This window comes from Carya illinoinensis, chromosome 2 (assembly GCF_018687715.1).
Source record: "Carya illinoinensis cultivar Pawnee chromosome 2, C.illinoinensisPawnee_v1, whole genome shotgun sequence".
In the NCBI taxonomy this organism is placed as follows: domain Eukaryota; kingdom Viridiplantae; phylum Streptophyta; class Magnoliopsida; order Fagales; family Juglandaceae; genus Carya; species Carya illinoinensis.
The window spans coordinates 30,156,678-30,170,124 of record NC_056753.1 but is presented as its reverse complement, the minus strand read 5'-3'; the positions used below and the strand labels follow the sequence as shown (position 1 = coordinate 30,170,124).

General features: G+C 33.9%; 1 protein-coding gene across 5 annotated transcripts; it reads left to right on the top strand.

The window, feature by feature from the left end:
• The first annotated feature begins 893 nt into the window (after positions 1–893).
• Positions 894–12,903, top strand: LOC122300802 (inositol 1,3,4-trisphosphate 5/6-kinase 4). Of its 5 annotated transcripts, XM_043111695.1 has the most exons (14): positions 898–1,216; positions 1,391–1,466; positions 1,810–1,845; positions 2,298–2,496; positions 3,105–3,131; positions 3,380–3,474; positions 4,102–4,170; positions 4,616–4,818; positions 5,424–5,577; positions 6,759–6,872; positions 9,613–9,675; positions 10,355–10,500; positions 10,733–10,889; positions 12,442–12,903. In XM_043111695.1, the coding sequence occupies exons 1-14, from the start codon at positions 1,146–1,148 to the stop codon at positions 12,577–12,579; spliced, it is 1,548 nt and encodes a 515-aa protein (XP_042967629.1). In that variant the 5' UTR covers positions 898–1,145; the 3' UTR covers positions 12,580–12,903. The 5 variants fall into 5 exon arrangements, with proteins under 5 accessions (XP_042967633.1, XP_042967629.1, XP_042967632.1 ...); XM_043111699.1 differs by lacking the exon at positions 12,442–12,903 and having other exon boundaries at positions 894–1,216; positions 10,355–10,629; positions 10,733–10,864; XM_043111698.1 differs by lacking the exon at positions 1,391–1,466 and having other exon boundaries at positions 898–1,211.
• The last annotated feature ends 544 nt before the right edge of the window (positions 12,904–13,447 follow it).

Here is a 13,447-nt window from a genome sequence, read left to right as displayed (position 1 = left end):
CAATATTAAGACCTTGTTTGGATTAAGAAACACCCTCGATCCATCTTGTATTGTCTTATTTTATTATTATAATTTCTTAAATTTTTATATAAAATATAATAAACAATTCAATTTTTTTCAAATTCTAAAATAATAATAATATTAAAAAATAATATATTATTCAACTTTCATCTAAAATAATTTTGACTTTCATAAAATATCTCATATTATCTTACTTAATCATTACAACATTTTCAAATTCTCATGTAAAATAACATAAACAATTTAATTTTTTTAAATTTTAATACAAAAATAATATTAAAATAATATTTTATTATATTTTCAACTTTAATTTCAACTCATCTCATCTCATTTCTAAAAATAAATAAGGTTTAGTATTGTCTGTGTAAAATTTTTAGACAATACTAAATGTGAGATGAGAGTTGAATTTTCTAGAAAGTCAAAACAATTTTTAGATGGTAATTTGAGGTGATTAGTTTTTTTTTTTAAACAATTATAGGTGTAAAATAATTTTTATAATAAATAAATTTGACATATCATTTAACTTGCAATCAATTTATAAACTTAATTGGAAAATATTGAAAAATACCTAGAAATTATATAAAAATAAATTTATAAATTAATATAATATATTAGATTATAAAATTATTTTTATTATAAAAGAAAACTAATAAATTTTATAAAATTATCTCTATTTATAAATTTATTTTATATAATTTATTTACGTAGATGACAGTTCCCCATTTAGTTTTACTAAATTTATTGTACTTATAAAGCTAACGCTTTCTAATTAATTAAACAAAAATAATAACTGACTGTCACGTCAATCCGTAAGCAGTGATCATCCACTGTTCTCCGCATCCTATAATTACTGTCACACTGCTAGTGGACTGTGTTCATCTAGCGATAAGAACATTCGGAGTTGCAAACGAAACTTGCTGTCTGTCAAATAAAAAAAAAAAAGAAAAAAGAAAAGGAGAGGGAAGGGTAAAAGAAAGCAAAGAAACACAGTTTTGTGCAAAAGGTTTCAACCGACGCGACAGTGAGACACAGAGGAAGAGGAGAGGGAGAGATGGGTGTGGTGATTAAGGGAGTGATATTGGACGAGTCCGTACTATTAGCCCCTCAACGTGACGACGACCTTCATGCAAACGGATCGTTACAACCCGGTGCTGAGTCTCTCCTTCGTAAGCTCCGCCATTCTAAGTTCCGTACGGTACCTCTCTCTCTCTCTCTCTCTCTCTCTCTCTCCCCCCCCCCTAATTTCTTCGTTCTCTGCGCAATATATTGTTGATACCTTTTTGGCTTTTTGGGTGTTCTTTGATTTGTTTTCTTGTTCCTGTTTCTTCCTTTTTTCTACTTCTTGACAAGTGCGTGTTAATTAATATAGGATTTTGTACGTGCTCACGATTGCCTTCCTTTGTCGAATAATCTTATTATTTGGGATATTTCGACGATGCGATTCAGTTAGGTCGCCTCTTTTTTCTTTTTCTTTTTTTGTTTTCTCTCTTGTTTGCGCATTACGTGTAGAATTATTGTCAAGAAAATTTGATTCGTGTAGGTTGCAGATTAGTAAATCGGAAATTCCAAATCCAATAATTTTTTTTTTTTTTTTGGTTACTGCAACTTAAACTATGTTGTTTTCTACTAAGGTTTTGTCCTAAACCCTCTAGAAAATGTACTTTTAGATATGGATCTCTCATATGCTGTGCATCTCTACAACTGTCGTATTAAATCATTTTTTTATAGGCTAACTGATGTATTAAATCATATTGATCGGAGTGCTTTACCCTACCTTTTTATTTTCAGGGGATTACTTATGGAGTTGGTCTTTCAGATCATAAGGTGCTTCTTCTTGGGCTACCCATATACCAATCGAACCGTTTGAATAAATATCGATATTGCAAGATCACACAATTTTAGCATCATTCTCATTTTTTGATTGCATGCAAGAAGATCTGTAACATTCTCACATTTGAGTACCTCACTATCATTTTTCATCAACATGTTTCTTTTAAAAGTATTTGAACCACACATTTCACTTCTTTTTATTTATTTATTTATTTATTTTTATTATCAGAAAAAAGTAAAATATGTGACTTAAATTTTATTCTGTTCCAGATTTCATAACAATTGTTCTTTATTTTTGTGCAAAATTTAATTACTTTCTCTTATCATTCAGCATTAAACTGCTGTTTATGATTGGTTCAAGACACAACTGAAGTTCCTTGTGGTCCATATAGAATTTCTATACTTTTGATTACAAAGCTGTTAACTATTGTCTCTTCTTGTTGTAGGTGAGTCTTCTTAAAATGATGACAGCAACATACTCGTTCGATTCGTTTCTCTTGAATTCAGCTTCTATAGACGATGCTAAACATGAGATTATGCTTGCTTGGGGTGACATTGGAGGCATTATTTTGTACCTAGTTTCTAGTGAGAAAAAGGAAGTCTTCCCTAAACTAAGCAACTGTGGTTGGCTTATTGTTGCTCTAAGTGAGTATCACCCTATGCTTTCCCTCAGAGATGGAAGCCTTTTCTTTTGTTGTGGGATACATATACTGGGTCTTTTGGAGAGTATTAAGTGTCAACCACTTTAAGTTCTCATAAATGAATGTGGAGTTTAACACTTAGGCGCTGTTTGGATACAAGATACATTTCGTCTCATCTCATCATTACAACTTTTCCACATTCCCATATAAAATATAAAAAACAATGTAACTTTTTCAAATTTCAAAACAATAATAATATTAAAAAATAAGATTCTAATAATATTTTCTTCAACTTTTAACTTTTATGTCAACTCATCTCATCTCAACTCACTATCTAAATGGTACCTTAGTTTTTGTGTATCTCATTGGAACATAGTTATTTTGATTTAAAAGCAGCTTTTGGCTTTAAGTTAGGATGCATAAATTGGGCTGTAGCCTGCAATTGAACTAGTAAACTGCAAATGGCAGTTGTACAAGGAGTGCCCTACTCTGGGAATCAATTATCTGATTGGATGGCAGTGACTCTGTTTTTGGACCTTGTTAATCTGTTTCAATTGTTTGTTCAAGAAAGAAAACTGTAATAATCTAATTCTTTATTATTTTCTGTTACAGGATCACCTGGGCAAGAATCAGCTGACGGTGCGCATTTCCCCCTCCTGTATTGATTATGCATAGGATGCTTTTTTAAAGCACTATTATAAATTAATTCTTGCCAATATGCTACTTATTGAAAAAAAAAATTATTGCCAATATGCTCTCATTTTCTGTATTTCATATTTGGATATTTTCTTTTGTATTTGATTTTTATTTAGTGAAATTTGATGCTCTCTGTTGACGGGATAACCAATTAAAGAAATTAATTGCTAAATTTGCTGCCTTGCTTTCAGTTATTGAAGATGGTAGTGCATGTGAGGATTCAAGCATATTTTATATCAACCAGTTAGAAGAGTTGTCTTTGACTGTATGCCACTTAAATAGAAAGGTTGGAAGCTTATCCCTGATTCCCTGTATCGCTGCTTCAATTGTTGTGGGTGTGGGTGTGTGTGTGCATGAGAGAGAGAGAGAGAGAGAGAGAGAGAGAGAGAGAGAGAGAGAGAGAGAGAGAGAGAGAGAGAGAGAGAGAGAGAGAGAGAGAGAGAGAGAGAGAGAGAGAGAGAGATTATAGTTTTAATGTATGAAGACTTGGAGAGAAACAGTTTTGAAGAGTTAACTATCAGGTTTTATCTAGGATGCAAATATTTTAAGAATGGGTCTTACATTCAAATTCTATTAGAAAGATAGGAAACCCAAATCCTGCCATGGGATGGGCTTCTAAATCCATGATTATACATACTTGGTGAAAATTTGACTAAATGTTGTTGGTTGGTGGGTTCTCAAGAAAATAAATGTTCAGGTATGGGATTTGCTTTCAAGTGCATTTGGTTTGAACATTCTATAATTTTATCTCAAAAAGTAAACATTCATTAATCTATTGGGGATTATAGAGATGATAAGTGTACCAATAATTCATGTGCTGTATGCTACACAAGGCTGTCTGTTTTCTTGGTACATTCTTTTGATTGTGGTGCCGTTCATGACTTTTTTATTTTATTTTTTGCAATGGAAGCAGGCAATTGGCAGCAGTGTCGTGACTGTTGGATATATTATGAAACCTTCTCGTGAAGATGATTTTGCTAAGGTGAGCCCTCTAGGAAGAAACGAAGGTAAATATTGTTAGTAGGAAATTGAAATTAGAAAAAGAAGAAAGATCTATTGATGAGATGCTGACCACAAACATACATGAAGTCGACCCAAAAAGCAGGATGCTCCCAGGTTGATTTTCATGTTAAAGTGGTAATGGCAACTAACAGAATTATCTTATTCATTAAAGTGGTTACAACTTCTTTCCATTGATTTTTCCTGAAAGAATTGTAGCTGCAGTGGTTATAGGAAATTTGATGAATAATAATGCTGTAATTATCTGTTCAACTGGCGTTTGGCACAAGTGATGTTATTTGACTTAATTTGTGAATACTCTGCATGGTCTGTGTCTGCAGTTTTGATCACTATAAACTGTATTTATTTTATGTGTGCCTTTTGTAGTCATGCAATATAAGGCTCATAAGTTGTCCCGATTTTTGCAGAGGGGTGCATTCCCTATGTATCCTACTCAAAATGGATTGATGTTTTTTCCCCTCACGCTTGAGATGCCTTTATCACCTCAGTTACAAGAAGTTGACATTGTTCTCCATAAAGCAACTGATGAAATTATATCCATTGACTTGAGCAGTTCTACAACCTTCTCTAATAGAATTTCTTACACCAGAGGCATGCAGGAATTGCAAAGGTGACTTTTCAGGTCCATAGAACTATGTAATTGCACCATCTAGCATGTATAAGGCAATAGGGAGAAGAACCAATATGCCAATGCTAGTTATCAGTCCCAATGCACCTTCATTGAATTATAGTGTTTATAGCTGCCTTTTGTGATTATTTAACCACTAATGATTTATAAATGCATGGGTAACATTTTCGTATTTTTGGGAAGCTGCAATTTATATGTAGCCTAAACTCTTAGCTTCTTATCTTCCAATTAGACTTTAGCTTACTTGTTAAGTGATTGGAAAAAAAAAAGAGAAAAAAAGGGGATAAGCCTTGTTTGAGACTTCTGATACTAAATTCGTGAAATAGAGTTGAGAACTCCAATCTAATGCCATGTTTTTTTGTTGGGTAAGTAATGGTTTATTAGCTGAGGATTAGCCAAAACACATTGTCTTAAATTGTCTCATGACCTTGTAAAAACAGGAATCACAGAACAAGATATCTATGTACGTTTGAGGGTTTTTTGTGACTGTTTTCTATGTGTTCATCTTAGTACCAAACAGAAGGAGCATTGTATAATGCAGTTTGTATGTATTTTTTTTTTTTAACTAAACATTTGTTATTGCACAGATACATGGAGCATCATCCGGATTGCTGTGTGATTGACCCATTTAATAACATTTACCCTGTAGTGGATCGGCTGAAAATTCAAGAGATTCTACTTCAGTTGGAGGATCTCAATACTGAAGGCCGCTGTACAATCCGGGGCCCCCATTTTCTCAAGGTTTAACTTCTTGATGGTATTTTTGTTAATGCTTGTAACAACTGCTCTTGCAAATTAATAAAAATAACCTGGATGATGTGCTTGTTTGTACTTTATTAACTTTTTGTACTTTGCAACATATAGATATAGAGGTCTTCTATGGGTTTATTTGTTACCTATATAATTTCTGAAGCATATTCTTTATATCCCATTGAGCCACCTCAATAGAGGTTTCAATAGAGAGGAAAAAAAATCTTATAGCGGTTATTGATTTCTCAATACTTGTGTTTTTGGCTTTTCCACCCCTTAACTCAATCATTTTATTATTACTTTTTCGATAAAGAAAAAAGGACTATTCATCTTATTGTAGCCATTGAATTTTGTTATTTACCCCTTTTACTTCCTCACCTCTAAACTATTTTACTTCGAACTCTTTTTATTCTCACCAGTTAATTTTGATAATTTTTGAGATATAAAAATTGTCATTCCTTAACATTATAAGAATATTTTTGCATTTTAGATGCTTTGTAATAGGAATTTTAGACTATTAATGCATGATAGCCAAATAATCATTCCTGCACATCGCGTGGGTCGACGACTAATGTCTACTATTTTCAAACTATATATTTATTTGTTCGTTCTTAACCCGAAATCTCTCTGGACTCATACTTGCATCTTTGAATGGAGAATTATCACTAAACTACAATGCTTTTGGTTGCTGAAATCCCAATGGTTAAAAGTAGAATTATAACAGTTCTGCTTTGGTAATTATAAGGTACACAGACACAATACTCTCTTGGAATAGTTCTTTTGCAATTTTTATATTTTTGCTTACTCATAAGCACTGCATGCACCACCAAAGGCAACTACAAATTTCTCTGTGTTACTTATAAAAAAAAAAAAAATTCTCACTGTGGTGCATTAAAGTAGTAAGTGATGAGTTTTTTATTTTTTTTATTTTTTTATCAGTAAACAAAGTAGTTAGCGATGAGTTAAAAATAGTACATGGGATTTATCAAATGAAAAACGGAGGAAATCAGAAGAGGGCAACAGGGAAAAAAGCTGTGGGAATCATGCCATCAAAATGGTAATAATACCAACAACAACAATAATAGTGGTATTGCTGTTTCAATTAGTGCATCCTTTTAGATATTGATTGAATTTCCCCACAAATTTAGTGAGGCTGGATCTTTATTTTGCAGGTTAATAATTTTAATGAACTTGATCTAGTGCAAAGGCTTTCTGAAGCCAAATTATCTCTTCCGAGTATAGTGAAACCTCAAGTTGCCTGTGGTGTTGCAAGTGCTCACAATATGGTACGTAGTTTATCCAGTTTCATTCTGGATTCTGGTATTATAAATTCAAATTTCAAGTTCTTTGATGAAGCTTCCCTTTATTTATTCCAATTACCTCGGACTTCTATAGTGCTAGAACCTTTGGCTACTGACCAAAATAGATTCCATACTTTTGAATGAAGAGTAAAAGGCCTTTGATAATATTAGAAAACTTCTGCATTTACATATCATAAAACTAAAATCTCTTTGGAATTTTTTCTGGATTTGTTTAAACAAATTGGCATTTCTTAAAAACTTTATTTGGCTAGAGCCCAAATATGGTGGTTGTGTTTGATGCAGATATGGCATTATGATTTTTAACGTTTATTTTCCTTTCCAAGTTCGTTTTTGCCTTGGAATATGTGGCTGCAATGTGCATAGAAAATATTTGTAAAACGATGAGTTACAAGGATATCTATAATGACATCTATTTTGCCTTGAAGGAAAATTTATTATCAGGTCCTTTTGGTCCTTCATTCTTTAAGCAATAATTGGGATACTAGTTTAAATTAAAGACAACTACCAGCTTGCTGGTTATACTTGATTTCTTATCAACAGTATATTAGTTTGGGGGAGTTTTCGAAACATATTACCTTTAAGGTGGGGGAAGGGAAGAGGATTCTTTTTTGGCTTGATATTTGGTGTGGGGAATCAGCTCTCAAATCTGATTTTCCATCCCTTTTTAGGATTGCAAGGGATCAAAATGCTGCTGTGGCAGATTATTTCCAACATACGGATAATAATATTCTATGGAATGTTGACTTTATCAGAGAAGTTAATGACTGGGAAGTGAATGATGTTTCTGATTTTTTGGGAAGAATTTATAATTCAAGAGTGATGCAGGGAAGAGAGGTAAGTTTACTGTGGGACCATGCTGGAAAGTCTAGGTTTTCTGTTAGTTCTTTTTATCAGGTGCTGACTTGTCATTCTGGTTGTGCTTTCCCTTGGAAAACCATTTGGAGAGTGAAGGTTCCTACTAAGGTGGCGTTTTTCAGTTTGGTGGTTGCTTTAGGGAAAGTTTTGACCACTTATAAGCTTAGAAAACATTGTATGTGCATTGCTGATTGTTGTGTCATGTGCAAGAAGGATGGTGAATCTGAAAATCATCTCTTTCTTCATTGTGAGGTGGCAAAGTCTTCATGGTATGAGGTTTTGAGTCAGACAGGTTTATATTGGGTGATGCCAAAGGAAGTTGTAGATCTTCTTGCATGTTGGAGAGGTTTTGAGGGAAGGAAATGTGTAGCTGCCAGATGGAATATGATTCCTTTGTGTTTAATGTGGTGTATTTGGCTGGAGAGGAATGTGAGATGTTTTGAAGACAGAGCATTCTCTTGGAGATCTTTGGAACTTTTTCTTTTTTATGTTGTGTTTGTGGGCTAGGATTTTTGTATGAGATGATGATAATGTACTGGATCTGTTTTAGTCTTTTTCCTGCTTCTAGAGTGTAGTAGGTATTTCCTTTGTATACTTCTTGTGTACTTTGGCTGTGCCTATTCTTGGTAATAAATTCTCTTATTAATTATTAAAAAAAAATATGAAAAAAAGGTTTGTAGCCAAAAAAGATAAGAAGCTAATTCGCTGCTTAAACATAGTTTTATGAGTTTAAGTTTGTGATTGTCAATTTCAGCTTCAGGTTTTTCCCTTGTTATCCAAAACCTGGCTCCATTTGTTAAAAGATGTTTACACTTTTTACTTTGCTCGGATTGCATTTTGTATTCATTGCTTGCATAATCCTTCTGCAGTTTTAAACAGATGACAAACTTGTTGCCCTTATTTTTAATTTTGATTGCATACATCGTCTTTCAATTTTCAGGTTGTGTATGGTTCCTTTTTTATAATAAAAAAAGGTTCCTTTTTTATCCTGTAGCTGCATTCCTTTTTAGTGCCAGATCTTGCCTTAAACAATGATTCTCTATTTGTTTTGCTTGAATTCTAACTGACATGCATTATTGACACGTTATATCATATCATGCTTTTTGTTGGAGACTTAGGGGATGTTTGGTAATATATATATATATATATATATATATTTTTTGATAAGTAAGAGAAAAATATTATTGATATGAAAGAAATAGGCATAGCCCGCGTACACAAGAAGTATACATAGAACACACTAAATGTTTGGTAATAATTCTCATCCCATCTCATCTCATTTTCTTCCCAAACATCACTCAAACACAAACACAAACACTTTCAAACTAATCGTTACGAATTTCCCAAACTTTCAAATAAAAAATAAAAAACAATTGAGTTTTTTCAAATCCCTAAATAAAAATAAGATTAAAAAATTATATTCTAACTATATTTTAACTTTATAATATTTTTTATTCAACTTTTTCTCTCTCATTTTCTAAAATCCAAAAAATACGTAACTCAATCTATCTCACTACTATTCACAAACCATTTTACTATTCACAAAATTTTCGTCTTATCTCATTTCCCAAGCATCCCCTTAAGATGACTAATTTTCATTTCAAAAGAAATTAGCTTGCAGATTCTTGAATTCATGGTTTAAAATAGATAATTGGTTCTCATGATTTTCTTGCAAGCATCCATGCAACTAATTAGTTTATATTTGTTCTGCTTGCCAACTTGTAGACATTGATGTGACTATTCTATAGCATTTTTTTGGTATATAATCAGCAGGGTATAATGATCCATGCTCTCTCTCTCTCTCTCTAAATTTTATTTTAATTACCTCCTGTAATCTTTTATATAACAGGCAATTGTGTTCAAAATTGAAGATTTTAAGGACTTGAGTGTTCCTCTTCCAGCTGTTGTGCAGGTGAGCAAGAAACAACTTTCATAATGAAGACTTGAGGTTAATTCTTTTGCCGAATCATGTCTTGTCTTCTGAGCTATTTCAATATAGCAATGGGATAAACTCCAATAACATGTTGAACAGTTGTAGAAGAGGGTGTTAGGGCCAGGAACCTGTCAAAGTAGGGGGAGAGAGAGAGACTGAATTGGGGAAGAAGATATAATTTCGAAATGACGCCATTTGGTTTCAAATCAAATGGCATCGTTCCACCTTTTTTTTTTTTTCATATATTATGGATAAAATGACGCCGTTTGGTTTGGTGTTGTTTCAGTTGTGTTTAAAACGCGACTACAGGCATAAAATGATGCCGAGTTTAAGTGGAACGGCGTTGTTTTGAGTACAGTATATATAAAAAAATATACATTTTCTTTAATCAGCCAGTTCAGCGGTTTGAACCAGATTCAAACTGGAACAAATCGGCCAATATCGGTTTTCTCTATTTGCTACTGCACGCTGACTGGTTCTCCACTGGTTTTGGCTAGTTCCTGACTCCAGGGGCGGGTCTCTGTCGGTGTAGGTCGGTCCAGCTGGTTCCTGTACAGCCCTATGTCAAAGGCATCCTTGTTGTGGTTTCTATTTTGTAAAGCAGGTTCTGTTGACTGTTGATTATAATGGACTACTCCTTTTGAAATTGAAACTGCAGGAATATGTGGATCATTCATCCACTCTGTACAAATTTTATGTCATGGGTGAAAACGTTTTCCATGCAGTTAAAAAGTCTACACCAAATGCAAATATGTTAATGAAATTATCTGAAAGTAATGGACTCAAACCTCTAATCTTTGACAGGTATGTGTTTTTTCTTGCAACTGTTTTTTTTTTTTTCTTTCTTTTTTGCTTATGGTTTGATACCATATGGTTTCTCCTACTATAAATAAGGGTTGGTGTGCGAGGTGATGCATTCAATCCGATGTGCATGTGGGTTTTCATTTACGTATTAAATAAACTTCCCTCTTCTTTTGGTCTTTGCTTTGTTGATATATGTTCAAGAAAATAATATCGTACTGATTTCTCCCTGCAGCTTAAAATCTCTGCCCATTGCCAATGACGACAAACATGGTGGCTGTGGTAATTACTCCAAAGCCACTAATCATTCTATTGATCTTGAGCTGGTCACCGATGCTGCAAATTGGCTTATGAGAAAGCTTGATCTTACTATCTTTGGCTTTGATGTTGTTGTAAGTATCCAATTCAAAATTTCTTAGCTACATATTTTACAGGATTTTAAATCATTACTAAATTAACCTGTCAAAGGTCCATTTACCATTACGATGATTGTATAGCAGGGGGCCTTTGGACAAATATGTTACAATTGATTTTCTTTGTCACTGAACCATGTAGATTAGCAGACAAAAAATTGAAAAGAAATCTTTCAGAGTAATGAGGATCAATCCTCTACCATAAAACCCTGGAACAATCCTCTACCATAAAACCCTGGAATTTCTTTCTCCTCAAACTTGACTTTAGAAGCAGCTAATTTCATGGACGTTATTTCCATCATGACTTCCTGACCCTGGAATATTCAGGTATCCTATAGCCACCGTCCTATCCATTTTAAAATTTAGCATAGGGATTTGTCTTGTGTAACTTAAATGTTATCTATAACTAGTACATATACTTTCAGTAAAATTAAAGCCTCTTGAACTAGTTTTTGGACATCCTATTGGATCCCAAGCAGATCTGATAGAATTCTTGAAAATCTGTGCGGGAAACTCCTTGCCGAGTTTAGTCCGGACTTTGTTCCGGACACCGGTGGCAATAAAAAAATCTTTAAAATCAGGTCAAAGCAGCAGTGGTTGAAAAGGTAGTGACAGACTATGGAGAAGTCTGACATATGATTTTTAGGGATTTCTTGGCTCTTGAAGTTAGGGATTGACTTTCACGGTGTCATTAGAGTGTGGCAAACAAGAAAAGACCGCTACAAAATTGTTCCAGATATGTGAGATGGGCCCCTTGGGCTTAAGTGGTGTGTGCTTGGAAAAGGAGAGGGGGGAGGTGTCATGTAGTGTTGAAGTAGGCCTTAGGTTCAAATATTAGCCTTCAAAAGAAACAAGAGATGAAAGTAAGCCGGAGAATACTGCACCTAATTTCAACACAAAATTAGGTTCCTAACGAGGCTCATAAGAGGTGACATATAGCACAAAAACTCAAAATCACAGCTAAAGGGCTCAAAGTTTAACAGAAATATTTCTTTTGTTGTGAGCCTGAATCTGCTTTGGGTAGAGGATGATGGGGACATCTTTTAGGTTGGGGGAGGGGAACTCAAGGATGGTGTAGTCCATCTTTAGCTTTTGGCCACCATTGAAGAGTACATTGTTTCGGTGGAGTTGGTTTATGTTTGTAAACGTTTTTGTTAAAACACGTGGAATGGGCATTATTATTGATTATGTGAAAATCACTATTTCTTCACGTTCGGTGGGGCTGTGAGAGGTGCCCAGGGAGTAATGTTAATGGTGTTGGGTGAAAGAGATTTACTGGTGGGGTCTCTTTTTTTGTATTTCTGAATTAAACAAATTACAATTAAAAAAAATCTTCTTCTACCATATCAAGGAAGAGTGAATCTATGTTAAATAAAAGCATGCATGTGTTAGCCAATACTGTGTTATTTAGATATGCTCTAGGCATGTGGTTGATTTCATCCTGCTACTGGTGAAACAAACCGTGATTGATTGATATCTTGCTCAATTCCTCCCTTCTCTTCATAAACTGTCTGTTGTGCTGCAATTGCAGATTCAGGATGACACTGGTGATCATGTCATTGTGGATGTAAATTATCTCCCTTCATTTAAGGAAGTGCCTGATGATATTGCAATCCCTGCCTTTTGGAATGCCATTAAAAAGAAGTTCGAATCGAGAAAGTCAAATTAATGAAGCAAACAATAGCTCCTCTTTTTACCAAGATGAGCAGGTGTGAAGATCAACCATGATATTTTTATATCACTCTGGGAGGAAATGTGAGCAACCATGTGTTCATATCCAAATTATATACTGCTCTCTTATCTTTAAGCTCAATGTAATCTCTCTCTACAAGCAAGTTCTTTGGGCTGCACCCATGCCCAGAAATACTGCAAATTATCCACAGTTTATACTTCTGTTTCCTTACTTTGGTTTTATCCCTTTCTTTTGGGGGGTATTAAGTACTTGTGTCAAATGAGCAACTTGTTTGAAGTGAATATCTACCCTTCTTCAACCTGTCTCTTATGTTGAGACTCATAGGATGTGATTTTGTAGTTGGAACTTTGTGGCCAGAGATTGATGACATCGGTTGACAGAATTCAATCAATCCTGGGTTTACTTCCGGCCGAAATTGAATCGAATCCGGAATCTGTCTCGGGTTCTAAATGGAATTAGATTATTATATATATTTTTTTTCAATGATTTTAGGGTCAATTGATGTTGCACTATTTAATGTTGAGATTTGTACTTTTTTCACGGAAAAATATTTATATTTAGGATGATGAGATCTGCATATGTCTGGTGATTAAATCAGAAAATCATAAAATATTTTACCTTACATAAATTTCGGAAAAATTGAGGCCAAACAAATATTTTTTTTAAAAAAAAAAAAAGAAGAAGAAAAAGGAGAAGGAGAGAGATAAAAACGAGGTTTCAGTGGAGTTGGATCACCCGACAGAGAGAAAAATTGAGACGGAAGCAGAACTCAATGAGTAGGCGCGTACGTGATGATACAGAGAGTAACTGGGCCCCAGAGTAGGTCCCATCGGAAGTCAATCTG

Coding starts and splice junctions, on each gene's coding strand:
- LOC122300802 (XM_043111695.1), top strand. CDS start 1,146: ATGCAAACGGATCGTTACAACCCGGTGCTGAGTCTCTCCTTCGTAAGC. Junction 1,467..1,809: donor TATTTCGACGATGCGATTCA/GTTAGGTCGCCT, acceptor TTTTATTTTCAG/GGGATTACTTATGGAGTTGG. Junction 5,578..6,758: donor GGGGCCCCCATTTTCTCAAG/GTTTAACTTCTT, acceptor TTTATTTTGCAG/GTTAATAATTTTAATGAACT.